At 40.0% G+C, this 26,712-nt stretch overlaps 2 protein-coding genes across 3 annotated transcripts in view; both read left to right on the top strand.

Moving 5' to 3' along the window:
• Positions 1 to 26,712, top strand: part of bsna (bassoon presynaptic cytomatrix protein a) — a 148,476-nt gene that overhangs the window by 79,874 nt on the left and 41,890 nt on the right. The gene's annotated exons all lie outside the window — the stretch shown is intronic.
• LOC122838975 (vegetative cell wall protein gp1-like) lies at positions 7,486 to 10,072 on the top strand. Of its 2 annotated transcripts, XM_044130054.1 has the most exons (8): positions 7,486 to 8,027; positions 8,114 to 8,164; positions 8,250 to 8,561; positions 8,643 to 8,816; positions 8,903 to 9,238; positions 9,308 to 9,640; positions 9,766 to 9,804; positions 9,900 to 10,072. In XM_044130054.1, exons 1-8 carry the CDS (start codon positions 7,982 to 7,984, stop codon positions 10,070 to 10,072), a joined length of 1,464 nt encoding a protein of 487 aa, XP_043985989.1. In that variant the 5' UTR covers positions 7,486 to 7,981. The 2 variants fall into 2 exon arrangements, with proteins under 2 accessions (XP_043985989.1, XP_043985979.1); XM_044130044.1 differs by having other exon boundaries at positions 8,903 to 9,640.

Here is a 26,712-nt window from a genome sequence, read left to right on the forward strand (position 1 = left end):
CGCTGCATCTCTTACTAAATCACAGAAATGTATAAGTGTGTAGTCGTTTAATTGAGGTGTTTTTTTTTTATATTATGCAGTTTTCAGTTTATTAGGCACACCTTTGCAGTAATCCGTCAGCACCAACAAAATGACTGAAAAGATTGTTATGACATGTTGTATTTCATCGTCTCCTTGGGGACATTTGCAGGGTCTCAATACAGTACGCAATCGTTTGAATTAGTGAAGACTGACTGACTGCTTTTGCCATAAACAATCCAAAAACCTGAAGTGAAGCCAGTCCTGCTCATTCTTTATGCAGCTTCTATTATCACTTCAGTGTAATTGATTTTTTTTTAAAAGAAATTATCAACTTAATGCTGCTTTATGCCAATGATTTTATGCATTTGGACATTGTCAGTCAGCTTAATTTGTCAGCCTTCCTGTCGATTTGAAAATGTAGATAACTTCCTGACCATCTCATGACTTCCCACATTGTCTGTCTTATTCTTTACAGTTCAGCTTCCACAAGATGGATCTCACTGATTTTGTTTGACGAATGGAATAAAAGTTCTTCTGATGTAGGAAATGCATCTGATATAACAATATTTATTGATATGAATGTCTACCATATAGTACATTATCGCACTTGCACTGTTATTGTGATGTATTGTGTAACAGTGCACATTTAAGCTACTGTTAACTGTTTTCTGACAATGCAGCCTCTGCTGGTTTTTTAAATGAAGTATATTCTATATATTTTTTTAAAGTCAGTCTTTAAATAGTTTATGGCTGGTACTTGATGCACACATGTTCATGTTGCTACATACATGTGCCATAAAAATATTGACATGACCTGTAGTGTGTTCTATGGTTTTGTTGTTTTATAGCACATTATATTGTATTGTGACATTGTTCTTTATGACATTGCGAATATATAAATGGATTTTATTTCAACAAATCTGCTGAAAATAAATACCTGTTTTTATTCACAGTACTTGGACTAAAATTTCTTTTGTGAAATTTTTCGGTTTATGGTAAAATATTCTTGTATTAAAAAATGTAAACTTTAATTTACAGTAAAACTGACATTATGTTGTGAAACAAGTTTACAGTAGACCAGCTTTACTATAAAATACATTTACAGTTTTATGCTATAAACTACATTTACAGTAAAGCAGTTATAACTGTAAATCACACTCACAGTAAAAATTAACTGTGAAATATCATGACAGTAAAGGTACTGTGGAATGGTAATTACAGTAACCTACTGGCAACACTGTTGCCAGTAAGGTACTGTAGAATGTCAATTACAGTAACTTACTGGCAACACTGTTGCCAGTAAGTTGCCAGTAAGTTACTGTAGAATGGTGATTACAGTAACTTACTGGCAACACTGTTGCCAGTAAGTTGCCAGTAAGTTACTGTAGAATGGTGATTACAGTACCTTACTGGCAACACTGTTGCCAGTAAGGTACTGTAGAATGGTAATTACAGTACCTTGCTGGCAACTTACTGGCAACACTGTTGCCAGTAAGTTACTGTAATTACCATTCTACAGTAACTTACTGGCAACAGTGTTGCCAGTAAGTTATTGTAAAAATACAATAAAAAGTCTAACAGTGTGGGTTAGCTGAGGTGGCTCCAGGTGTTTTATTGTAAACATATCCCACAGAAAGGAAACTCCAGGTAAGACCCAGAACTTGCTGCTGGGGTCCTGCATGTGATATTGGTAGGAAATACCTTTATAAATATAAAGCCAGTGAGTAAGTCTACTGCAATAGATTCCATCCGATTCGTCGGAAATGATGGCCTTAGCAACTTGTCATCAGGATAGCAGGTGCCGTTTGTAGTTTTTCTGCTTTTTGTTTTGTGCAGTCAGTCGGGTTTGACCTCGTCGGAGCTTCTTTCTCGGGGTTGCTCTTTCAAAACGAAAGAGCTCATGTTTTTCTTAAATGTCAACGCCGCATCAGTTCTGTTCTAGGGGAGGTGGGGGTTTATCTTTATCCACAAAGTTACACGGGAGCAACAGAGACCTTGAGCAGCCTTCCGTGCATCCAGTCGAACACACAACACACACACACACACATTTAGTGAAGCGAACGCGACAACAGTGGAGGATGCTCACACACAGAAATCCTGTCCCAGATGCATCTCTCAGCCAGAACTGCCAGTTTCACGACGCAGAACTAATTCACTTTTCATTTTTAGAATTTGCCACTCCAAAGCAGCCAGAAGTATCGCGGTAATTGTGGAGGATTGGAAACCTGCCCTTTATGGAAGAAGAAAAGCAATGTTGAGAGAAAGCCAAGAGAATTGCCATGAAAAACAGCAAACATGTAAGAGTGTGTGCTACTCGGACAAGGAAATAAGCGGCTACATGCAAAGTGCCATGATTGCACATCACCCTGATTACAGGGAGAGAGAAGCTGATCATTATTGATGGTAAGATGAATAGAGTTACGTAATGAACAGTGTGTTTGGTCCTCTGAAGGAGAAATCCAAACTAATATTGGCATTTCTTTTACTTCTTGAGTTACACCCCCATTTCTTCAAATTTAGCTTTCTTCAATCATCTTCTTCACATTCCATCTTCTCTGCCTTTTAGCTTCCATTTTTCAGCCTCCCTGACCAACTTATTCACAATCTAGTCTTACTGTGGAAGAGTCAGGAAGTTTTTGTTTTTTTTTCCCTTTTTTCCCTCTGTGCCTTAAGTTAAATTTCCATCCTCCTCTCTTTCTAACATCTGTCTGATTGTGGCTTCTTCTTCCGAGCCCTCTGGGGTGAGGCAGCAATCTCCCCTGCCCCATAATGCTCCTGTCCATGAGAGGACTGCGTCCTAAACTTCAAAGTACACACTCCACCACTTCAAAGTCTCAAAGCCCTTCTCATACTGAGGCCAGATCAATTAGAGCCTAATAATACCCAGCATCCTCCCACTCTCTCCTCTGCTGGTGACGAGTTTCACACCTTGAGTACATGCAGCAAGAAATAGGACTCTGTTATTGTAGATTTTTTGATACAGTTTGGTTTTAAGCTTAAGTTGGAGGATTTTCAGAACCTACATGATGTAACATTGTGTGTCGTGGGGGAGATGCTTTTGCTGCCCAGCTGAGCAGTTAATGAAACGATGCAGTCATGAAACAAATCACTATTCACACGCTCGTTCATGCCCAAGGGTGAATTTTAAATCTGGGAGAAGATCCACACACACACACAAAACTCAACCATGCTGATATTTATATTTTGCTGTGCTCATTTAATTCTTTTTTTTAAATAATGGTTTGTGGTCAAGTTATCTAATAGTAGTTCCCCTTCTTTAATACATACAGTGTTGGGTATAAATAAATTCCAGAGGGAGTCGTCATATTCTTAGAGAAATGTACAAAACTCTACTGTAGCATATTTGTAAAGATAACAGTGTACTGCAATATATATTAATAAATGTAAATGGTTGGCAACCAATAAAAAGGTAACAGGGCTAGTTTCTCAGAAGATAAGATGCAACTCATGAAGGAGCAGACAGAGACTGAAGATTTGCAATTGTGAGTGTCTTGTATTCCACATCAGTGAAAAAAAATCCAAATAACCATCTAAAATGTGCAAAAGAGGAAAGAAAAAAAGTTAATCCCACAATTCAATAATTAATAAACCCACACCCATTCAATTCCTTAACCCCAAGCCTGGCTTGATGAGAGGTCCCAAGCAATTTAATGCTAAAGTGCTTGGTGCAGTGCAGGTCGTGAACTGGTAAAATCAGAGATCAGAGTGGGGACAAACTTGTTCGCTGGCTGCAAGGAACCTCCTACCAGCCTGGCAGGAGATGCAGACATCTGCAAAAGCAATCCTTTTTAAGGCTGTAGGCCTGGACCTTGAGCTCGCCGTCAAACCTGGCCTGATTAAAAAAAACAGATCAATTTTCTCAATAAATAGATATAATCAAATCATTCTAGTGTGCACACAAATTCAATAAATGGCACTCTTTGCACTATAAATAATTCATCATTCATTTTTAGTGAATATGCATATTCAATATAAATTACATCCATGAAAGAGCCAATAAATATGCACCATATAAATTACTTAAAATTCAATGTAAAACAAAAACAAGTGCTCAAAAAATATTTAAGACACTTTATTGTTCAAAACTAATATGAGCGTGTTGCAATCAGTAATTTAGCAGCTACACGAACAAACACTCAGCGACATCAATAAGCTAACCGCTAACACGCAGAAACACTCACCAGGCCCGCAGTTTATATCTCATTCAACTTTTTTCCCTCTCATCTTGGCTACTATAGTTCAGCCCATTTCTGTCTTACAGAATTAGGGTGAAAAAAAAAAAACAGCACAGCGCTTCACTGACACGCAACTGTGCTCCTCTCATCGCGTCCTAATGTTTCACATTTTTCTGCCTGGCAGAGCGTAGCAGATAGGTTGTGCTAGCACACGTGACCCCTGATAGTAAACAGCGATTGGCTGTTCAAAAGTCTCGCGAGATTTAATCATATATTAGAATTAGTGCGAGATTTTAACATAGAGAGGAGCTGAAAGTTGTAATTTACACCCGGGTTCCACTACTTTCCCCCCATTTTTTAAAATCATTAAATTCTGCTGGAGCAAGCGGTTTCTCCATACAGTCGATTAACAAAACAGAGAAAATGTTAACTTTGCATTTCAAATAGTACTTGGAAAATGTGGCATAGCATAGCATGGTTCAGTATTAATTATTCTGTCACGCTGCTGCTCTGCCTCTACCGCATTTTAACATGAAAAATTAAGTTACAAAGCATTAGGTAAATAATAATCCAGTATCCATGCTTTATCCCCAACATGATAAAATGTATTTTGTTTGTCAGGGTTAATAGTTTGAAAGACTAAACCAATAAAGTATTGTGAAAAAATGTTCTGTTACCTTGACAAATACTTAATACCCACAGTATTAATTTTTAAAAAATCATTAAGTCCCTTAAACAAATAGAATTAAAGTGTGTCACCATGACTCAAAAGTATTGGATTTAAATTAAACCTAATTTACGTTTGATGAAACATGCCAGACACTTTTCCTTTTTAAAATCACACAAACTTGATTGCAAAATTAGAAGACTATTTCCTTTCACAGACATAATGACATTTTTAACATATTTTGAAATCATCTGTTCTTTCGTTTCTCTGCAGGTTCTTATTCTCAGTCTCTTCTCTGCTCCCACCTATTCTCTGGAAATAATCCGTCTCTTTTGCTGCAAAATTGTTCACGGATTATTAAACTTTAAATAAGTAGCTACTCTACATTAGACTTTAAACAGAATCTTTCTATTAAAAGACATCAAAGGCTGCCAGTTTTATATTTTAAATTTATAGTCAATGTATTGTACATTAGTCGGAGAGATATCACTCATATGGGAAGGCTTAGAGAGTCTGACTTTAAGCTGTGGGTTTGACATAATGGAGCTCTTTTGTTTTGTTCTGGTCCTCCTAACACATGCTTTCTGAAGCACTTGTGGAAGTTTGTTGACTTGTCTGTCTTCATGCTCCCTGTTGAGTCAGCGATGAGATAAGCAGGCCCACTGTAGCTCTGCTGCTGCTGGCGAGCCGCCATCCCATTACTGCAAAAGTCAAAAATCCTCTGATCCCTGCAGTCACTTCTCACACACACATCCAAACATAGCGTCTTGCAGGGAAACACAATCTCGCACTGCGAATGTTCCCCCTGTGTTTTGCTGGTGTATTTCTGTGTGTATTAGTGAGTCCCAATAAGACACTTAGCCTGTTACGATTAGCTCCCATGACAGATTTATGGGTCATACCATAAACAAACTTTGGCCTGCCTTTGGTTTGTTTCTGTCTGGCACAAAGGCAGATGTCTCTGAGCTGATTTTTTTTTTTTTTTTTTTTTTTTTTCATCATGGAGTCTGATTGTTTTCTGTCCTTGAGCAGCAGAGAGAGAGTCCTGGCAGGCGAACCTTTCAAGTATATTTTAATCAGCATGAGCCTCCATCCAGTGCATGGGAGCTGTTGGCCACAGGCTTTGTGTCTGAAGTTTAGCACTTCTTGTTGATAGTTATTTAAACCAGCTGCTCTTAAGCTCTTTCCACAATTATTAGCAACCCATGTGTAAAAAGCATTGACATTAATCCATCTTTTAGTTGAGTCCCTTTAATATGTAACTGAATTTGATTTTATTTTTTGTATAGGCTTACAGTTTTTCTCAGTCACTTTGCTCCGTTTCTTGAATTATTTTCAACGTCTTCAACAAGGGGTGGCGCGTTTCTCAAAACAACTTGTGCAAACAACAGAAAACCTTGGATTACCTGCAAAAGATACTTTCTTTCTCGAAATCCTCAGTTCAGCTCTCAAAATTAAACATTTGAACTTGTCGGTGTCTCAGTATAGCAAGTTGCTATTTCATTGTTTATGAATAAGACGGTCAAATCGAATAGTCATGTTGTCAATACAGCAGTGTACTCCGACAAGATATTTTGTTGTAAGCTATGGCTAAAGTTTTGATGATAAGTATTGTAAAATATGGGAGATCAATAGAGACTGGACAAGGTTCACATTTGTGTCTTTACTCTAATTTGTTGACAGACCTTGTCATTGTGATACAGAAAGGAGAAGACAACTGCAAACGACAAAAAAAAAGTAGAAATGGGAACATAAGACATTACAGGTCATTCTTCATATACTCTCCACCTCCATGCAGAGGAAAAACTAAAGTGAGAGGAAGTCCATCAGCATCCTGTTGGTCACAAGTCATACCCTGACGTTGGAGCAGTGGAAACTAGTATATGTCCTCGTTAGGCTCTTCTTCTGTTTTTCTCTTCTTCTCTCTGCACTGTTAGACTTTTTATTGTAATTTTACAGTAACTTACTGGCAACACTGTTGCCAGTAAGTTACTGTAGAATGGTAATTACAGTAACTTACTGGCAACAGTGTTGCCAGTAAGTTGCCAGCAAGGTACTGTAATTACCATTCTACAGTACCTTACTGGCGACTTACTGGCAACAGTAGAGAAAATAGGTACACCCTCACGTCAAAACCCCTGACAGGTTATGAATATGATTATGACAGGTTATGAATATGAAAGGGGAGGGGTGAAGGGGGGAAGGGGGAGAGGGAGGGGGGATGTTAATGGGAGGGGGGAAAGGGGAGGGGTTGTGTGGGGGATGGGTGTTAGTCCGGAAGTGTAGGGAGGGGGTGTTCATTGTTAAAAAATTCACACCTCAGCCTTCGCTATGGGTGGCAGTGTTTGATACAATTGTCATGCTCATTGAGTGCTACGTCATAGGTAAAGAGTGGATTTTTATTGGTTTATAGCAGGTTTATAGCTGTTTTTGAATAAAAGAATCAAATGTTAAAAAACAAAGAGAGAGACACCTCTCTTTTCCTGGTCTCAGCTTGTCTCAGACCCCTACTGAGCTACAATTGTCATGCTCATTGAGTGCTATGTCAAGCTCATTGAGTGGTCTAGACTTCGTGTCTCCGCAACTTTTTTTTTTTTTTTTTTTATTTTATTGTCTGTGCTCAATCTGAAGAAAAAAAAAGAACTATGTATTTTTTATTTCCAGTTACTTTAAAGTCCCACTAAGGATTTTTAATGAATAAAACAAATGAAATGTAGAGAATAAACTCTAAACTAACAGAATAAAATAAATATCCAGTGTTACTTCTTATTTTAGTTAATCTAATTTTTTTTTTTTTAAATACAGTACTTTAAACCAGTCTTTCTGAGACCCTCCTTTTCTTCACATCTCCTCCAATAAGACTCGCGGCATTATGTAATCTAATCTAATTGGTTGAGAAAAAGTTGGAGGGGGTGGTTCCTGCAGCGATTTTTCGGGAGTAAAGCAACATCTGGTCAACTTCGTTATTTCATCGAGACAAGAGCTCAAGACAAGATCTTCCTCCGAGGTACCGAGGTACATTCTGAATTGTATTTTTTTTAAATCTTTTTTTTTATTTTTATTTTTTCTGTTATCATTTTTTTTTTTATCAACAATAATGTCGCTGCTTTCTGATTCTCAGGAGTACAATGCGATATTCAGCAGTAAGTAGCAGAACTTAATAATAAATAAGAAATCTTAACTGGATATGTTTGAAATGTTTCAAATCGGATGTTTTATCTATGTTCAGAACCCACCGCAGAGGAACTGGATGGTTTTGTCCTAACACAGTCTAACTACGGTCAGTAAAATATATATATATGGTTTTTATTTATTTTTAATGTGCTATTCAATCAATTAAGATAACTAATTTTAACAATCTACAGATTTCAAGGAAAATCTGATTATTAGCGAGGATGGGAAAAGCAGCCGTCCCAGAAGTCGCTTGTCTCTGAGTAGAACAAAAAAAGCTCGGTCTCTAAATCCCGCCGATCAGACAGACACACCATCCAACGCTAAGCCTGAAGCTCCCAATAGCATAAGGCTAAACTCTGCAACGGTCCTTCCTGCCGCCGCGGGAGAAGAAGAAGAAAAAGAGGGGGATGACCCTGATGCCACTTTTATCGAACCCGTATCCAGCTCTGCACCGGCAGGCCCTGACGACGCTTCTCTTGCTCCAGTAACTAGCAACCCGCCCGGTAAGTTAGCCTATTTTATTTTATTTTTTTCAAAGTTTCAGATATGTGGAAAAAATCTCAAATTAATTATCTTTAAACCAGGATACAAAGCGCCGCCTCCAGTGATCATTATTTCTGACTCGGAGGACGAGTTTCAGGATGATAAACGCGCCATTCGACCGGCTGTAGCTAAGAAACCAGCTCCTGTATCCAGCTCTGCACCGAAAAAAAAACAGCCTGCCGCTTCTCGTGCTCCAGTAACTAGCAACCCGCCCGGTAAGTTAGCCTATTTTATTTTAATTTTTTTTTCAAAGTTTCAGATATGTGGAAAAAAAAACTCTAATTAATTATCTTTAAACCAGGATACAAACCGGCGCCTCCGCTGAGGATTATTTCTGACTCAGAGGACGAGTTTCAAGACGATAAACGCGCCATTCGACCGGGTCTAGCTACTCTACAAGCGGTTCCTCCTCCTTCTCCTCCTGCTGCGAGAGCGCCATCCAGTCCTAGTGGCCATCGTCGTCCTGCTGTGAGTGCGCCATCCAGTCCTCCTGCTGCGAGAGCGCCATCCAGTCCTAGTGGCCATCGTCCTCCTGCTGTGAGTGCGCCATCCAGTCCTCCTGCTGTGAGTGCGCCATCCAGTCCTCCTGCTGTGAGTGCGCCATCCAGTCCTCCTGCTGCGAGAGCGCCATCCAGTCCTAGTGGCCATCGTCGTCCCGCTGCGAGTGCGCCATCCAGTCCTCCTGCTGTGAGTGCGCCATCCAGTCCTAGTGCCCATCGTCCTCCTGCTGTGAGAGCGCGGCCTGACTTCCCGCTTCCTCCCGCTGCGAAAGCGCGACCCAGGGCTGTCTACCCTCCTCCCGCTGCGAAAGCGCGACCCTGGGTTGTCTTCCCTCCTCCTCCTCCTCCTCCTCCTGCTGCGAGACTGCGACCCAGTCCTACAGCCAGTCGTCCTCCTGCGACGAAAGCGCGACCCAGTCCTGCTACCCGTCCTGTTAGACCGTGGGGTCCTCTTAATACTCCCGCTGCGCTTGCGCAGCGCAATTCCGAGCTCCATCCTCGTCGTCGTCGTCGAGGGTTGAATGTTCCCGCATTGCGTGGTAAGTTTATTTAATTTACAGTTTCAAAACTTTAAGGAGAATATGGCATTACTAAAAGCAAATTTTGTTACCTAGACTTTGCTAGCTGCTACTGTTGTCTATAACAAGTGTGTTAATACTTACAGACCGGGACAGGTGTGCTCTTGCTGATGAATTAATTACAGGTAAATTTTTTTATTTTATTTATTTATTTTTTTATGAATGCCTGACCCCAGCACCTACAAATGTTAATTTTTTTTCATCTGATTCCTATTTTCAGAGGCTTTGCTCTTCATGAATAGGATCCCTGCCCGAGGCCAGGTCCTTATCAGAAGCGGTAGTGGAAGAAGAATTCCGAGACGTCATTTGGACCGGATTAATAAAGCGAGAGCTACAACGCTTCTTGAAGCAAGCCAGATTCTGATACGTCTGTTTCCTACAATGTTGAGGTGAATGGTGAAATGAGCTTTTGAATCTCTGTGGGTGTTTTTTCTTGCTGTCTATATAAATATGGATGAACAAAGGGATGATGATTTCCAAGCAATAAACATACTACAAGAGTTAAGAGAAACATCTGGTTATTTTAGACAATTTGATGATGCAGTTAGAGTACTAAATCGATCTCTGTCTCCAATAAATGTTCAACAAAATCCTACCGGTCAACCACCCTCACCTGGTTCAGATAATAATAATTCTCAAATATCAGAATATTTAATACAAATTCAGAATTCTATTTATATTTTGAATAGATTGTCATCTGCACTGCAGCCTCTACAAAATCCAAACAGTCCTAGTCCTCCTCAGAGTCCTTTGAGATCACCCTTTTCAAACGACTGTGAACTGCTGGACCCATTCAGACAAATTGATGAAGCTGTAAGACAATTAAATGGGGGTCTTTCTCCAAGAAACAGTCAGCAGACACCTCTTTCTCCACTGGGTGGCGACCATGAGCCATCCACATCAATGGCTCCTGTTATGACACCTCTTTCTCCACTGGGTGGCGACCATGAGCCATCCACATCAATGGCTCCTGTTATGACACCTCTTTCTCCACTGGGTGGCGACCATGAGCCATCCACATCAATGGCTCCTGTTATGACACCTCTTTCTCCACTGGGTGGCGACCATGAGCCATCCACATCAATGGCTCCTGTTATGACACCTCTTTCTCCACTGGGTGGCGACCATGAGCCATCCACATCAATGGCCCCTTCTGCAGCAGCAGCAGCAGCAGCAGCAGTTGATCAGAGCGGTGGTAATCTAACTGATCCGGCTGTAACTAACCATGCTCAGATTGGGACAGATCTCCCACCACCAATTGAACGTCAGCGTTTCAATAACGTTGAAATCAGGCGCCCCTTTAGACTCCCACAGCCATGTCCAGGTTCTGCTCCTGACCTCGCTTCATTTTATACAGACGTTATGCATCTTCTTATCGAACTAGCAGATGCTGCAAGCTCAGTAGCCAGACGTAACGATGTTGTCCAGTTAGAACTAGTTGGAGATAACGTTGCACGGCATGTAAATATTCATATTAATGGTGATAATGTAATAGAACCAGCATTTGTTGACTTTCTAGATGAGTTGGTTCAGTCAAATGCTGACCTACCCGCACATGGAGACCTTGAATTTGTTCTCCAGATTGTTAGAGATCCTTCTGGTGGTGTAAAACGCAAAGCTGCAAAAACTTTAGATTGTGAGCTGATAAATAAGAAGAGGCGTCATCTCTATATTGTAGACAATAACGACAATCAACTCTGCTTTGCTACAAGCCTTGCACACGTGTATAATCAGAGTTTTACAGATATGCAAGCGCTACATCAAGCTAGAGAATGGCAGCGTCAAGCTGGCCTCAGTGAACACACTCCCGTTTCATTCACAGATGTTGCTAAATTTGAAAACATTTTACAAAGAAAAATTGTAGTCTTTCATAGAACTTCAGATAGTTCCATTCTGTCTAAATTCGAAACCGGCTTCCAAGATCGTACAAATGTGTGCTTCCTCCTTCTGCATGAAAATCACTATTACGGCATAAAAAACTTGAAGGGTTTCATTGGTGCACGTCATCTCTGCGATTATTGCTTCACCGGTTATGACAATCCCACTACACATCAATGTAGTGGGTATTGTTATATTTGCTGTAAATCACCCTGCGTTAGTCAGGAGTTCAAACCTGTGCACTGTCAAGATTGTAGTAGGACTTGTCGAAACTCTTCATGCTTTGCTGAACATAAACAACCTCGTTTCAGACCTCGTGCTAAAGTTTTTGTAAGTGAATGCCAGATGACAAAACTGTGTACACTCTGCAAAAGGGTGTACCATGTTCCAATTACAAAACAACAAACACCACATGTCTGTGGAACAAAATGTGTCATATGTGGAGAAAAAGTAGCCCCCGGTGTTGACGTGACTCTCAGTGATCACCTGTGTTATATACAGCCTGTTACTAAAAGTGATGAACTTGATAACAAACTGATTTTTTATGATTTTGAATCATTTTTTGATCAGAACGGTGTTCACGTCCCCTTTCTAGTCTGCACTAAAACTTTGAAAGGTGAGCAATGGTTTTGTTATGGACTTGATTGTGCCCAGAAATTTCTTCTTCATTTCAGGAAATCGATTTACAGAGGCTTTACATTTCTAGCACATAATGCTAGAGGGTATGATGGTTATCTGATTCTGAATGCCATGATCCAATTAGGCATAAAGCCCCATCTCATTATGCAAGGAAGTAAAATTCTTTGTTTTACAGAACCAGATTACAACTTGAGATTCATCGATAGCCTTTCATTTCTAACAATGAAGCTGAGTGCATTCCCAAAAGCACTGGGTTTCAGTGATAAAACGAAAGGTTTTTTTCCTCACTCATTCTCTTCAAAGGAGCATTTGCAGTATGTAGGGCCCTTTCCTCAGCCAGACTGCTACGGCGTAGCGCTTATGACTCCTTCTGAACAGCAAGAGTTTTCTGACTGGTACAGAGAAGCATCCAGAGAGGTCTTTAATTTTGCAAACGAGGCTCTTTATTATTGCAGAAATGACGTCGACATTCTCTATCAAGGGTGTGTTAAATTTAGAGATCAGTTTTTCAGTGAGACTAATGTTGATCCTTTTAAATGCATAACGATCGCCTCAGCATGTATGAAGGTTTTTGTAACTAATTTCCTTCCACCTCAAGCTTTGGCAATTCCATCACCCGTGGATTATCGTCGCAGCTCAAAGAGTTTCTCAAACGCATCTATTCAGTGGTTGGAGTGGGTCGCTTTTGATAGAAATATACATATTGAGCATGCATTAAACACGGGGGAAAGGAAAATTGGTCCTTACTCTGTGGATGGATTTGCAGTGGTGGCAGGTGTACACTATGCATTCGAGTTCCACGGCTGTCTGTTCCACGGCTGTACTGAGTGCTTTTCACCTCCAGAGACATGTCCTCTGAGAAATGTGACATTTGAACAAATTCATGCAGCCAGCGTTGAGAAAGACAGGTTGCTGCAGTCTAAATTTGGCGTCCGTCTTGAGATTCTGTGGGAGCATGATTGGGTAGAAATGAAACGGTCTCATGCAGGGGTGATCAGCTTTCTCAAAAGATTTAATCCGCCCAGGCCTCTAATGCCGCGAGAAGCTCTATTCGGAGGTAGAACTTGTGCACTCAAATTGAGACATACAGCAGCCTCTACTGAAAGTGTACATTATGTGGATTTCACATCACTGTATCCTTTTGTCAACTGCAGCTTCCCGTACCCACTGGGTCATCCCACAATTATCTACAAAGATTTTGATCATCCTGACAGTTATTTTGGTTTCATCAGAGCTGTTGTCTGTCCTCCAAGAGGTCTCTATTTTCCCGTGCTCCCTTACAAGACATCTCGCGGTAAACTTGTGTTCACGCTTTGCCGTACTTGTGCTGAAGAAAATAACCAGACAGCTTCCTGTTCCCACAGTGACCAAGAAAGAGCTCTCACTGGAGTGTGGGTCACTGTGGAATTTCAGAAAGCTTTGCAGTCTGGTTATCGTCTGATGAAAATCACAGAGGTGTGGCATTTTGAGAGAAGCAGCAGCACAATATTTCAAGGCTACATTCACACTTTTTTGAAGGGTAAACAGGAATCTTCTGGATACCCAGCTGATGCAATCGACCAGGAGAGCAAGGAGAGATATGTGAGAGAGTACAAACAGCATCAAGGCATCCAGCTAGATCCAGAGAAAATTGAAATCAATCCCGCGCAGGTTGCAAAGCTTTGTCTGAATAGTTTTTGGGGAAAATTTGCACAGAGAAATGACCTCACTCAAACCAGTATCGTGAGTGACCCTGATGAGTTTTTCAAGTTCTTGTTCTCTGGTAAATATTATATAAAGTACTTTCACTTTCTAAACCCTGAAAACTGCATGTTACAGTGGAGCTACAATAAACAATGCATCACTCGTCCTAATAAAGTTAATAATGTTTTCATCGCTGCATTCACCACTGCTTACGCAAGATTGAAACTGCTAAGCTGCATGGAACCGCTGCAAGAAAGGGTTCTTTACATAGATACAGACAGTCTGATTTATGTATTGAGACAAGGGGAGACTCCTCTGGAAACTGGTAATTTTTTAGGCGATTTGACAGATGAATTAAATGGAGATTCAATCCAGGAATTTGTTGCGGCGGGGCCTAAAAGCTATGCTTACCAAACCAAACATCAGAAAAAAGTGGTCATGCGAGTTAAAGGCATCACTCAGACACGTGAATGCACTGACAGGGTTAATTTTGACACAATAAAAGAACTGGTCGAAGGTTACTTAGGTGGTTCTAGAGACGGCGTTATCAGAGTCCCTCAAAAAACCATTAGACGGAATAAAAAGGGGTTTGTGTTAAAAAATTCAGCATTTCAGAAAAAGTTCAGGGTGGTGTATGACAAACGTCGCTTACTACCTGACGGTACAACCTTACCTTTCGGATATTAAGTTCTGTGAGTCCGATCTATGTTCATCCATATTTACAGGGAGAGTAAATTTTTTTCTTATCCTTTTTTTTAATTATTTTATTTGTTTTCTTTTATGTTGTTAAAGAAACTGCTTTTGTTGTCATTTTTATTTTTTTTATTCTTTCTATTAGATACAAGATTTTTAGTACATTTTTGTTGTTTTTATTTTGTATTCTTTCTTTCTATTAGATAAAAAAAAAAAAAAAAAAAAAAATGTTGCATTCAGGTGATGTACAGGAGCCTTTTGCTTTTGATCCCAGATTCAAGACTCCTTTTTCATGTATGATTGTGGGCCCTAGTGGTTGTGGGAAAACATATTTTGTAAAGAAAATGTTATTGGATTGTAGTCATGTAATGGATGCTCAACCTGGAGCCATTGTCTGGATTTATAATTCTTTCCAACCTATGTATGCTGAATTGCAAAAAATGAATAAAAACATTAAGTTCATCAAAGGTTTACCTGATTCTTTCGAAGATGAAGAGTTGTTCCCAGTGAATCAAAACCTTTTAATTATTTTGGATGATGTCATCTTCCAAGCTTCAGAACATCCGGAAGTTGTAAAGTTATTCACAGAATTCAGACATCATAGAAATTGGAATGTAATAATGTTAACCCAGAATGTGTTTCACCAGGGTAAGTTCAGCCGAACTATAAGTCTGAACAGTAATTATATGGTATTGTTTAAGAATCCTAGGGACAGATTACAAGTAAATATACTTGCACGTCAAATCTTCCCATCAGCAAAAGGACTTTTCTTAGAGAGTTTTGAAGATGCAACCAGAGAAGCTCATGGCTATTTATGCCTTGACCTTACCCCCACCTGCCCAGAACATTTCAGGTTGAGATCGGGTCTACTTCCAAGACAGTGGCGGTTATATATGTGGCAAACAAAATAATAATAATAATAATAATCATGTCTGCACGGATAAAAAGAAATGTACCTCTCCTTAGGGCTCTCTACCATGCTACGCCCCAGAAGCGAAAAGATATTCTTGGACACTGCTCACCTGATTTCCTAAAGACTTTGTGTGAGATTGCTCTGAATATTTTAAAAGGTAACATTAAACTTTCACCTTCTCAACATCGGAAACTGAATAAACAGAAGAAGATAATCAGATTGTTGGCTGACAAACGTGCAGGTTTAAAACGTAAACAGACAGCTCTCAGGAATCAGCGAGGAGGTTTTATCCTGCCTATTTTAGCAGCTTTGGCACCCTTGATCGGAAACCTGGTTGGTGGAATAATCAATAAATAAATAAATAAAATGTCTCAAAAGATGTATCTGATCTCACCGCACCAGTTTAAACGTTTGAGTCAACCTGACACATCTATCAGACAAACGGCTGAAGATGATTTGGATTCCAAGATGAGAGCGATATTGAATGAATCAGGACTAACTTCATATGAGAAAATAAAAAAATATGATGCTCTGCTACAGAGATATTTGACTCTAGTCAAACAGGGGCAGTTAGAGGAACCTCGATTATCTGTGACTCTGCAACGTGACCATCTTAACGACGATAATGACCCTGTGCCAGAACTAGTAGCTCGACAAGCTGATTCTATTCAGAAACCTCTAGATGAATTAGATGAAACAGCGAGTGAAGCTCTAAATGCACTCCCTGAACGGCATCGAAAAAATGCTCATTACATTCTGAAACAGCTGTCTAGGAGTAACAGTGGCTGGACATCAAAAGGAGAATTTATTCATCGAGGACTCGTGACCACAGGCTCGCATATGGTTGACTTACTAAAAAGCCTTCTGATCCCTTTTAAAGGAAAACGTCGAGCAACCCCACCTACAGGATGGAATAATTTTCTTCACACTCTAAATGAATTAAATATCCCTGTTTCTTCGGTGAATAACCCACATGCACGTGAACAGTATTTACATTTCAAGGCCGAATCAGAAAACATTAAAATGCCCCCAAGAAGAGAGAGAAAGATTATTCTTTCCCCATCATTTGATAGGTTAGAAAATGAGGAAGGAGATGAAATTACAGATGGGAAAAGGCTACGCAGAAGAAAACGTTCACAGTGGATTAATTTTTCCCCCTAAGTCTTTTTTTTTTGAAAGAAATACTGTTTTCCTCTTTTGTTATTGTAAATAAAACATTTATTGATCACATTTCAGATGTACTTTTTTTTTACAAAATCACAATGGTAACATTAATAAAATTAATACAGGAAAAAATAATATTTATAGAATTAAAAAAAAAAGTACACACATAATCCATAACAATCTTTAAACATTTGCAGAGAGCATGTACCGTGCTTAAAGACGCAAGAAGCGTCATTCCTGATACATCGTTGATAAATTTTAACAAACTTTGATACCATCAAATCATTTTTATGCAAATCGTCGTGATAAGAATCTAAGACTTGATGCAATGACTGCCCTCTAGCCCGTTGACATAAATAATATGCACAGTGCTGGCCACAAACGGTTGACATGGTATCCTGAAGCTGTTTATTATGATAAAATATTTTTGAGGATCTCTCTCTTAAAAATGTTACGATGCTTGCGGGATAGTATTGAAATGTAGGAGCGAACCCGTAAGAATCGAAAAATGATGCTTGATCATTAGGTTCCAAAGTCATAGCTAACCAGTGTTCTCCAGGCATATGGGACGGGTGTGTATTCACGATAAAGTAGGCAGGTCCTGTGTACTGATGCGGAAGTAAAGATAGTTGATCACACGCCCACACGCCGTAAAACTGGTCCCCCAGCACATGGTTTAGTAAACTTTCCAGCTGCTGATTATTCATACTTAATAGTAATCCACCAAAACTTGTCTCCTTGAATTAATCTCCAATATAGAGTCATAACACGCATAAACTATGAGAGAGATCGTATGAGGTAGAGGGACCCTGAATCGCATTTCTAATCTCAAACTCCCATTTGATACAACTGAGAGTGCGTCGGCATCCTCACTTGCGTTTAAATTGAACACGAACAACGAATAACCCTGGTTATATTCTTCTCGAGAGATGCTCAGCGGTAAATCTTTGAGGTGGCGGCCTGTCGCAGTGAAAATGTTGTAATATTCTCTCACTGATAGCCCATGATTGAATTGGGGTTGAAATGCTTTTGCCGGGACCTGTTTCCCATCCCGGCAGAGCGCTAAATATTCTACATTCATATGTTGAAAATTAAAAGGCGACATGTTCCGTCTTCCTGTGAAAGCCTCATGATGGACCATAGCCAGCACGACATATTTCGGCATGGTTCCTAGAAAGAGATTCTCTTGCGTACAGATTCTTGAATTTTCAGGGATGGAATAGGTTTTAACCTGAACGCGTGAAATAGGATACAGCGCATTACCTCGCATAAGAGCTGAGTTATGCCCCAGACGGACAGCTGGGGAAACAGAGACCTTTTTAACGAATAGAGAAGCACCTAATATTTTCAGTCGAAAGGTCGAATCATGAGCTCCCATAAGACAGAACGCATCATTAGCTCGTGTTAGTTTAATTCTCATATCCACAGAATTAAGTAACAATTTTTCACAGAAAAAAATATCTGAATGAATGGGCCCGATCAGGTGTACTTCTCTGGATTCCGCAGTGAAGGAAGCTCGTTTATTAAGGCCAGCGTTAGGCCCGTTGTTAATGACGATAGAATCTAAAGCTCCCGCTGTGTCTTTGTAAAAAAGTCCCGCACTAAACTGGCTTTTTAGCGCATTTTCTGAGAAATTAAGTAGAGTTTCGATGACGGCTCTATAAGGATGTGTGGAGCTCGATTGTGAAATCAGACGATCTCCTAGTACAACGTCAACCTGGCTGAAAATTGAATTAAGAGGATAATTCACAAGTCCTACGGCAGCATCAACTGCCAGATTAGTACCATCTGCGTTAGTAATCTGGAGTCGGAGATGGAGAAGGGTATCGTTTAAATCCAGATATTTTTCACCGTCGCCTGGAATAAAAAATTCGATTGGACCCGTATCAGTAAGAGCTGACAACGGTAAAATTTCCGAATAGACTTTATCCTCGATGGATAGCTGCTCGGGCTGTAAATAAATCTAGCTCAGCTAATGTGCATTCGGGTGATTTTTGATGTAAGAGAGCCATGCTTTTTTTTTTTTTTTTTTCACTCAACTTTTAGTGAAATATATCTCTGCTCCGAGAAGACTTCCTCCTCCTTCTTGAGCTGCCTCTGTCTTCTGATTTCTTTTTCTTCTTAGCCTTGCGTATTTGAGAGATCCGCGCACCAGGTGGGCGTTTTCTTGCCCGTCGAGAGAGGACCATAATACCCGAACCAGCCTGACCGTCAACCCTCTCAGATGTACTCGTTATTTTACTCATAGCTTTCCCTATGACGTCTGAGGCAATGTTTGTGGCTGCTTTTTTCAAATGAGGTCTAGCGATAGCAAATCCTGTCTTAATAAATGGTGAGACAAAACGGAATAATCTTGAAAATATAGAACCTATTCCCCGTCCATACATGACATTTTGGCCTCTGAACCCTGAAATAGCTCCACCAACTTGGTCTTGATAATATTGTACAAAACGGTGGGGGTCATCATCTCCCGGATTTATGAGAATCATATTTGTTACAAATTTATGAAATTATTCCTCCGCTGATGCTTCTCACAGATTGCGGTGAAGAAGCAGTATGAATGATAAAGTACTGAGTCCTTGTGTTATATAGGATGATATTTAATTAGTGTAAAATCATCTCACTGTACGTTGTAATATTGCAGCAGGTCGGAAATGTAACTTCACGACTACCTTTCCGTAGGTAAAATTTATCGGAATGTTTTGGTCAGATCGCAGTTCTATTGCTATGTTTTCTATGTGTGAACGAGCTACTGGAATATAGTGGGGAGGATTAAAGGTCTGCATGATTACATCCCCAAATTTCCCATCAATTTTAATAGTTCGCAGCAACGGTGCGTAAACATCTCCCACTACTTGCTGTTCGACCACATCACTGTAGCAATAAAACAAGTAAAGTCCCGCATTCATATCCATCGGATGTGGCGAAGAGAGCTTATCAAAAGTAATCCATTCTCCTGGGTTTACGCCAAGTATGAAAGCGATCGGAGCGTGAAAACATAATTGATATTTTCCTCCTGCTTCAAAGAATAATTTATTTACAAGCATATCCGGATGAAAGTAAATGTCGGATTTTATTTCTCTAAGGAGATATTCAATTTCTCCAATCAGGTGGTTCACATTCTTATAGTATCCGGCTGTAAGTCTTTGTCGAACAATCTTTTTTTCTTCTTTATCCATCCATTCAAAATAAGCTGATTCTTCCGGAACATTATGCCAAGTGTGAGGATATGATATTTCCGTTAAAGCAACTTGCCACGGTCCTTCTAAATTGATATGCCTCGGTAAATTCACGCGGTAACTAGAGATAGTATTATTTTTAAAAACGTTTAGACCCGTGTTTGACGGCAGAGTGACATAAAAGCCGTCATCTTCTCCCGCGCGCTCCATGGTACTGTTTTGCGTAAAATGTAAAGCGGGTTCTCTATATATCTTTAAGGGCATCCTGCCTAATCCAGCTATTAAATTTCTCAGGCCAATTTTTCCAACGTACAAAGACTTGTTTAACTCCTTCCACGGTGCGTCGTTTTAAAATCTTTTCCACTTGGTACAGTTTATCTTTACATAGTTTTACCAGCTGGAGTTCGTGTGCGTAAAAAGAACCTTCAATCGGCTCGTTATCAAAATCTTTCAGTTTATACACGGGAGGAGACCGAGGTATCTTTTGGGTGACTGTAAATACTTCGTCTGTAAAGCTCTGTTCGTACCGCTTTTCAAACATGCCTCGTACTCTGGAAACTCTAACAAGATCCCCCTCTTTAAATTTACTGCTAGACGGTTTGCAGTAGCTATTGGAAGTACCATATAGGTTCTGGAAAACTTGAAAGGCATTTTTTTCGTTCACTTCCATAGGGGTCATTTTAATACTGGAGTGATAGCTGTGATTGTAACTTCTCACCAAGTCTTGTAGGACATCAATGTAACGATGGGTGTTATTAGCGGTAAAATATCGCCACATTCTTGCTTTAAGTGTACGGTTAAATCTTTCAACGACAGAGGCTTTTGTCTCGCTAGCTGTGGCAAAATGCACAATACCATATTTCTTCATTAAAGCCTTAAAGTTTTTGTTAAAAAACTCTGTACCTGCATCTGTTTGCAGTTTTTTCGGAATTTGACTGTCTTTAAATACGGATTCAAATGCCCTCACTACCTCAGCTGCAGTTTTCCTCTTTAAAGGACGTACATAAGCTCTTTTTGAAAATATATCTATGACGGTTAATAAATAATTATAACCATCATTCTGTTTGGTTAAGTTTTTCATGTCACAAAGATCTGATTGAAATTGTTTTAAAGGTCTGGTGACAAAAACTCTGTTTCTCGGAAAATTTATTCTCACTGGTTTATGCAGTGTGTAGGCATCTTGTTCTGTTAAAAAATCTTGAACTTTTTTAATTGCAACCTTCTCTCCTGTTTCATCCTGCACACCCCTACGCAGCCTTCCAACCCCGCCAAAACTGGACGGATGGGTTGGGTTGTAATAAGCATTCTTCAGTAGCTTAATCTCAGCCATACTGTCTTATTCTGAAGACCGCAATTTAAGTAATGAGGAAATAAAACTGGAGGATGCAGAATTTATATATGTTTTATTTATTTATTTTGGTCTTTAATTACATTCAAAGGTAATAAATTGCATGAAGACAAATTTAAGAAGATACATTTTTCTTTAATTCAATTTAAATGTAAAACATTGCATGAAGACAAATTTAAGAAGATACATTTTTCTTTAATTCAATTTAAATGTAAAACATTGCATGAAGACAAATTTAAGAAGATACATTTTTTCTTTAATTCAATTTAAATGTAATACATTGCATGCAAACAAATTAAACAACAACAACAACAACAAAAAACCCAGCTAAACTAAGATACTAAATATACTGCGTAAAAAAACCCCCAGCTAAACTAAGATACTAAATATATTGCGTAAAAAAACCCCAGCTAAACTAGCAATCTATATATAACTTCAGTACTATGGAAATCAGGCCTTGAGGGGGTCAGTTGACATCTTGAATGTAGCAGTCTAAAACAGAACGAAGCTGCTTAAGCTTTTCATCACTAGTCATACCTTCATACATATCGGTAATGGCTGTCTGGATTCTGAATGCTGACTTCATCTCATGTAAAAGTGTCTCTGCAATGATCTTGACAACCGGGTCCTCTGCTTGTATGCGCTGCTGCCTCAACAGATTTTGAACAGCCGGAATGAAACGTTGACTGAGTAGTCGTTGTGTGATCCCATAGAAATGAAGTTGGTAAAAGTCCTCTTCAGGGATCTCCAGACACTGATGCTGTTTTTGACTGGGATGGTCGGTAATACAGCCGAAACAGGTCTCTTTGAGGTGTTTCAAAGAGATTATATTGAATAAATGGAGCAGAGCTGTTTTTACAGCACCGATGAGGGCAGATGATATCCACCCGTCAACCTCATCTTGATGGGAAGCTGGAGGTGAAATTGGAGAAGTTGGCGGGGTCGGTGGAGATCCGCTGTAGTCGGCTTCTGGTGCCGCCTGAAGCGGCGCGAGGTAGCCTCCGGCTTGCTGCGCTGCTCCGGCTTGCTCTGCGACTGCGGCTTGCTCTACGACTCCGGCTTGCTCTTGCTCTACGGCTGCACCAACCGCTTGAAGAGTAGAGTAAAGCGCCATAGTCTCTGTACCATATTCATATATGGTAGGCAGAGGAGAGGATCCAAAGTAGCCGCTAACCAACCCGGCTAGCTCCTCTGCTCCGGCTTGCTCTGCTGCCGGCTGAGGGGTAGAGCAGAGTGGCCCAGCGTCCATCCCGTAATCCGGCGTAGAGGACAATAAAAAACATGGTAGGAGAGATCGCTGGAGACGAGGCGGAAGAAGCATAGAAGACCGGGGAAGGTGGATGGTAGGGTCCCATATTGCTGTAATCTCCAGCGGTTGCGGGAGAGAACAAGTTCTCTGTAGATTCATCCCAGCCCGAGCCCCACATCCTCACAGATCAACGCCGGAAGTCACAGGTAGGAAGGAGAAAAGGAATGTGTGTGTCGCCCCGAGACCAGCCTGATATATATACAGTAGGGGTGTGTCCTCAGAAAAGGGTGGGTCCTGAGCCTTCTGGAAGAACGGGGAGTTCCAATTTTCTTTTCACTGACAACATCTCGCACCAAGAACGAGACTCTTGGAACAGGTTAGAAATACGTCCCCCGACTTCCGTGACTTTTTGAACCCACAGATCAAATGGTACAGCCAGCATCGTCCTGAATACGCCAACGTCGACATTGAAAGCCTCCAAAACAAACACGTCTGGTAACATGGGTTTGTCGTTCTTTCTTCTGCTTGCTCGTAAAGTCCAGCGACCAGTTGTAGTCGTTCTCGACTCCCACGTTGTGCTGATGATAATAGCCCCGTTGGCTATTTCATCATCGGTCGGGAAACACCGTTTTCTGACACGCTTTGAAGGAGGAGGACCGAAAAGGTTTTCACTATCTTCTTGGTTTTCATGCTCCATGAATGAATCGCCAGATTCTGAGAAGAAAGGGAGTATTAGCCTTAACACAGCCCAGTCGTTAGCGGACAGGTAGCACGTAGGGGTTAGTGGAGTGAGTTCTTCATCTTTATCCAGCTGGTACAGGTAGAGCTCCCCTGTTTCGTACTTAAAAACATAGCCGAAGGATCCCCATATTCCGTATGGCTCCAGAGACCAGTCCTGTTCCATATTTAGAAGTGACGGCCTCTGCACCCGGCACACAAAAAATGTAGATTTCTTTGGAGCATCCTCTAGACGGGGGGAGGACTCAAAGACTGAAACCGGGGTCTCGCATAGAATAGATGATCCACTCATTAAGATCCCCTTCGCCGATACAGTTGCTCGAACGGGTGTTTCAGAGGAGGAGGAGGAGGAAGAATGCGGCTCCTCAGGTTTGTCCCTTGCGATGTCCAGTTCCGCTGATTCCGGACACACAGATATTGGGATTTCACATATGAGAGGTAGTGGATGTGAAGGTGATCCTTGATCCTCAGTAAGAGGATAAAGTTGTTGAGCTCCATTCATGGCTAGGCTAGGCTATTCTGCAGGAAAAATAAAAACGCTACAAGTAGAGCCGGCGGCTGTAGAAAATGCTACAAGAGTGCTGTATAGGTGAGCTGTATTCTGCGTCCCTATTTATGACAGTGAAAAACCAAACCACACCCCCCTGGGGGAGGACGCAGCTATAAACCAATAAAAATCCACTCTTTCCCCCATGACGTAGCACTCAATGAGCATGACAATTGTAGCTCAGTAGGGGTCTGAGACAAGCTGAGACCAGGAAAAGAGAGGTGTCTCTCTCTTTGTTTTTTAACATTTGATTCTTTTATTCAAAAACAGCTATAAACCTGCTATAAACCAATAAAAATCCACTCTTTACCTATGACGTAGCACTCAATGAGCATGACAATTGTATCAAACACTGCCACCCATAGCGAAGGCTGAGGTGTGAATTTTTTAACAATGAACACCCCCTCCCTACACTTCCGGACTAACACCCATCCCCCACACAACCCCTCCCCTTTCCCCCCTCCCATTAACATCCCCCCTCCCTCTCCCCCTTCCCCCCTTCACCCCTCCCCTTTCATATTCATAACCTGTCATAATCATATTCATAACCTGTCAGGGGTTTTGACGTGAGGGTGTACCTATTTTCTCTAACAGTGTTGCCAGTAAGTTACTGTAATCACCATTCTACAGTAACTTACTGGCAACTTACTGGCAACAGTGTTGCCTGTAAGTTACTGTAATTGACATTCTACAGTACCTTACTGGCAACAGTGTTGCCAGTAGGTTACTGTAATTACCATTCCACAGTACCTTTACTGTCATCATATTTCACAGTTAATTTTTACTGTGAGTGTGATTTACAGTTATGACTGCTTTACTGTAAATGTAGTTTATAGCATAAAACTGTAAATGTATTTTATAGTAAAGCTGGTCTACTGTAAACTTGTTTCACAACATAATGTCAGTTTTACTGTAAATTAAAGTTTACATTTTTTAATACAAGAATATTTTACCATAAACCGAAAAGTTTCACAAAAGAAATTTTAGTCCAAGTACTGTGAATAAAAACAGGTATTTATTTTCAGCAGATTTGTTGAAATAAAATCCATTTATATATTCGCAATGTCATAAAGAACAATGTCACAATACAATATAATGTGCTATAAAACAACAAAACCATAGAACACACTACAGGTCATGTCAATATTTTTATGGCACATGTATGTAGCAACATGAACATGTGTGCATCAAGTACCAGCCATAAACTATTAAAGACTGACTTTTAAAAAATATATAGAATATACTTCATTTAAAAAACCAGCAGAGGCTGCATTGTCAGAAAGCAGTTAACAGTAGCTTAAATGTGCTCTGTTACACAATACATCACAATAACAGTGCAAGTGCGATAATGTACTATATGGTAGGCATTCATATCAATAAATATTGTTATATCAGATGCATTTCCTACATCAGAAGAACTTTTATTCCATTTGTCAAACAAAATCAGTGAGATCCATCTTGTGGAAGCTGAACTGTAAAGAATAAGACAGACGATGTGGGAGGTCATGAGATGGTCAGGAAGTTATCTACATTTTCAAATCGACAGGAAGGCTGACAAATTAAGCTGACTGACAATGTCTAAATGCATAAAAAATCATTAAGTATAAAGCAGTATTGTTGATAATTTGTTTAAAAAAAATCAATTACACTGAAGTGATAATAGAAGCTGCATAAAGAATGAGCAGGACTGGCTTCACTTCAGGTTTTTGGATTGTTTATGGCAAAAGCAGTCAGTCAGTCTTCACTAATTCAAACGATTGCGTACTGTATTGAGACCCTGCAAATGTCCCCAAGGAGACGATGAAATACAACATGTCATAACAATCTTTTTAGTCATTTTGTTGGTGCTGATGGATTACTGCAAAGGTGTGCCTAATAAACTGAAAACTGCATAGTATAAAAAAAACACCTCAATTAAACGACTACACACTTAAACATTTCTGTGATTTAGTAAGAGATGCAGCGACATCCACTTTTTACCACGGACACAGAAAAGATGCAGGCTACTCTAAAGGGCTATTGTGTAGGAATCACATGCCATTTATAAATAATCATTAAAATCATATTAAAAAGGCTAAAGTAAAGTCAGAACATGCAAGATAGGAGGAAAAGACAATAAAATAATAAACATTTGGTAAAATGCTTACCTAGTTGGAAGTCCTCCATTCAAATTCAGCGAGTCATTTGAGGAAGGTGTTGATCCGGGAGTTGACACTGACTACTTTCCTCTTGACAAGACTTCCCATCTTGCAGCTTGTACTGACTTTGGCTGTGCATTTGGTATCAACATCTGGATTGATCCTCACAAAGAATCTTTTAACAGAAATAAAATATATTAATTGTATTATTTAAAATGAAGACATACAATACAGCAATCAGCTATGGTTCTTCATCATCAGTCAAACTGTCATTAAATTTAATTCATAAATGGTTTGGTGTAAAGTACTTACCGTTGTATCATCTCCAGCAGGTGGATGCTGACTCCTGATACTCCAGATTGAAGTCATAATATGACCCAAAAAAGACAGCAAGGACGCTGGCAAAGTCATGTAGTTGCTCAGGTTCGAAAAATACATTCTCCATACTGACCATCCACCAGGTTGCAGACATCAAGCTATTTCCTAAAATAGACAAACCCTTGTCAGGCTAACGCTAGTGAGTAAAAGTACAGACTACCATAACTATTACATAGATTGCTACAAAAAATTATAGTGATAGAAAATATTCCTCTTACCAAGCATGATTACCCTTGGTGTTGTAGGTAAGGTCATTTCCATCTCAACAGACATCTTGGTGGAAGATACCTTTGAAACATAAAAGGAAAACTCTTAATTATGAATTACTGGTAGTAATTTATATTTAAAGGGCCAGTTCACCCAGATTACAACAGGTTTTTGAGAACCTCACCCCAGAGACTAGACTAGACTTTACCCCTACATCCTGCTACCACTCTGAAACAGCAGATGTGAATGACAGTTTGTGAGGCTAAATGAATTTTTTAA

Source organism: Gambusia affinis, linkage group LG01, assembly GCF_019740435.1.
Source record: "Gambusia affinis linkage group LG01, SWU_Gaff_1.0, whole genome shotgun sequence".
In the NCBI taxonomy this organism is placed as follows: domain Eukaryota; kingdom Metazoa; phylum Chordata; class Actinopteri; order Cyprinodontiformes; family Poeciliidae; genus Gambusia; species Gambusia affinis.

Coding starts and splice junctions, on each gene's coding strand:
- LOC122838975 (XM_044130044.1), top strand. CDS start 7,982: ATGTCGCTGCTTTCTGATTCTCAGGAGTACAATGCGATATTCAGCA. Junction 8,817..8,902: donor AGTAACTAGCAACCCGCCCG/GTAAGTTAGCCT, acceptor TCTTTAAACCAG/GATACAAACCGGCGCCTCCG. Junction 9,641..9,765: donor GAATGTTCCCGCATTGCGTG/GTAAGTTTATTT, acceptor TAATACTTACAG/ACCGGGACAGGTGTGCTCTT.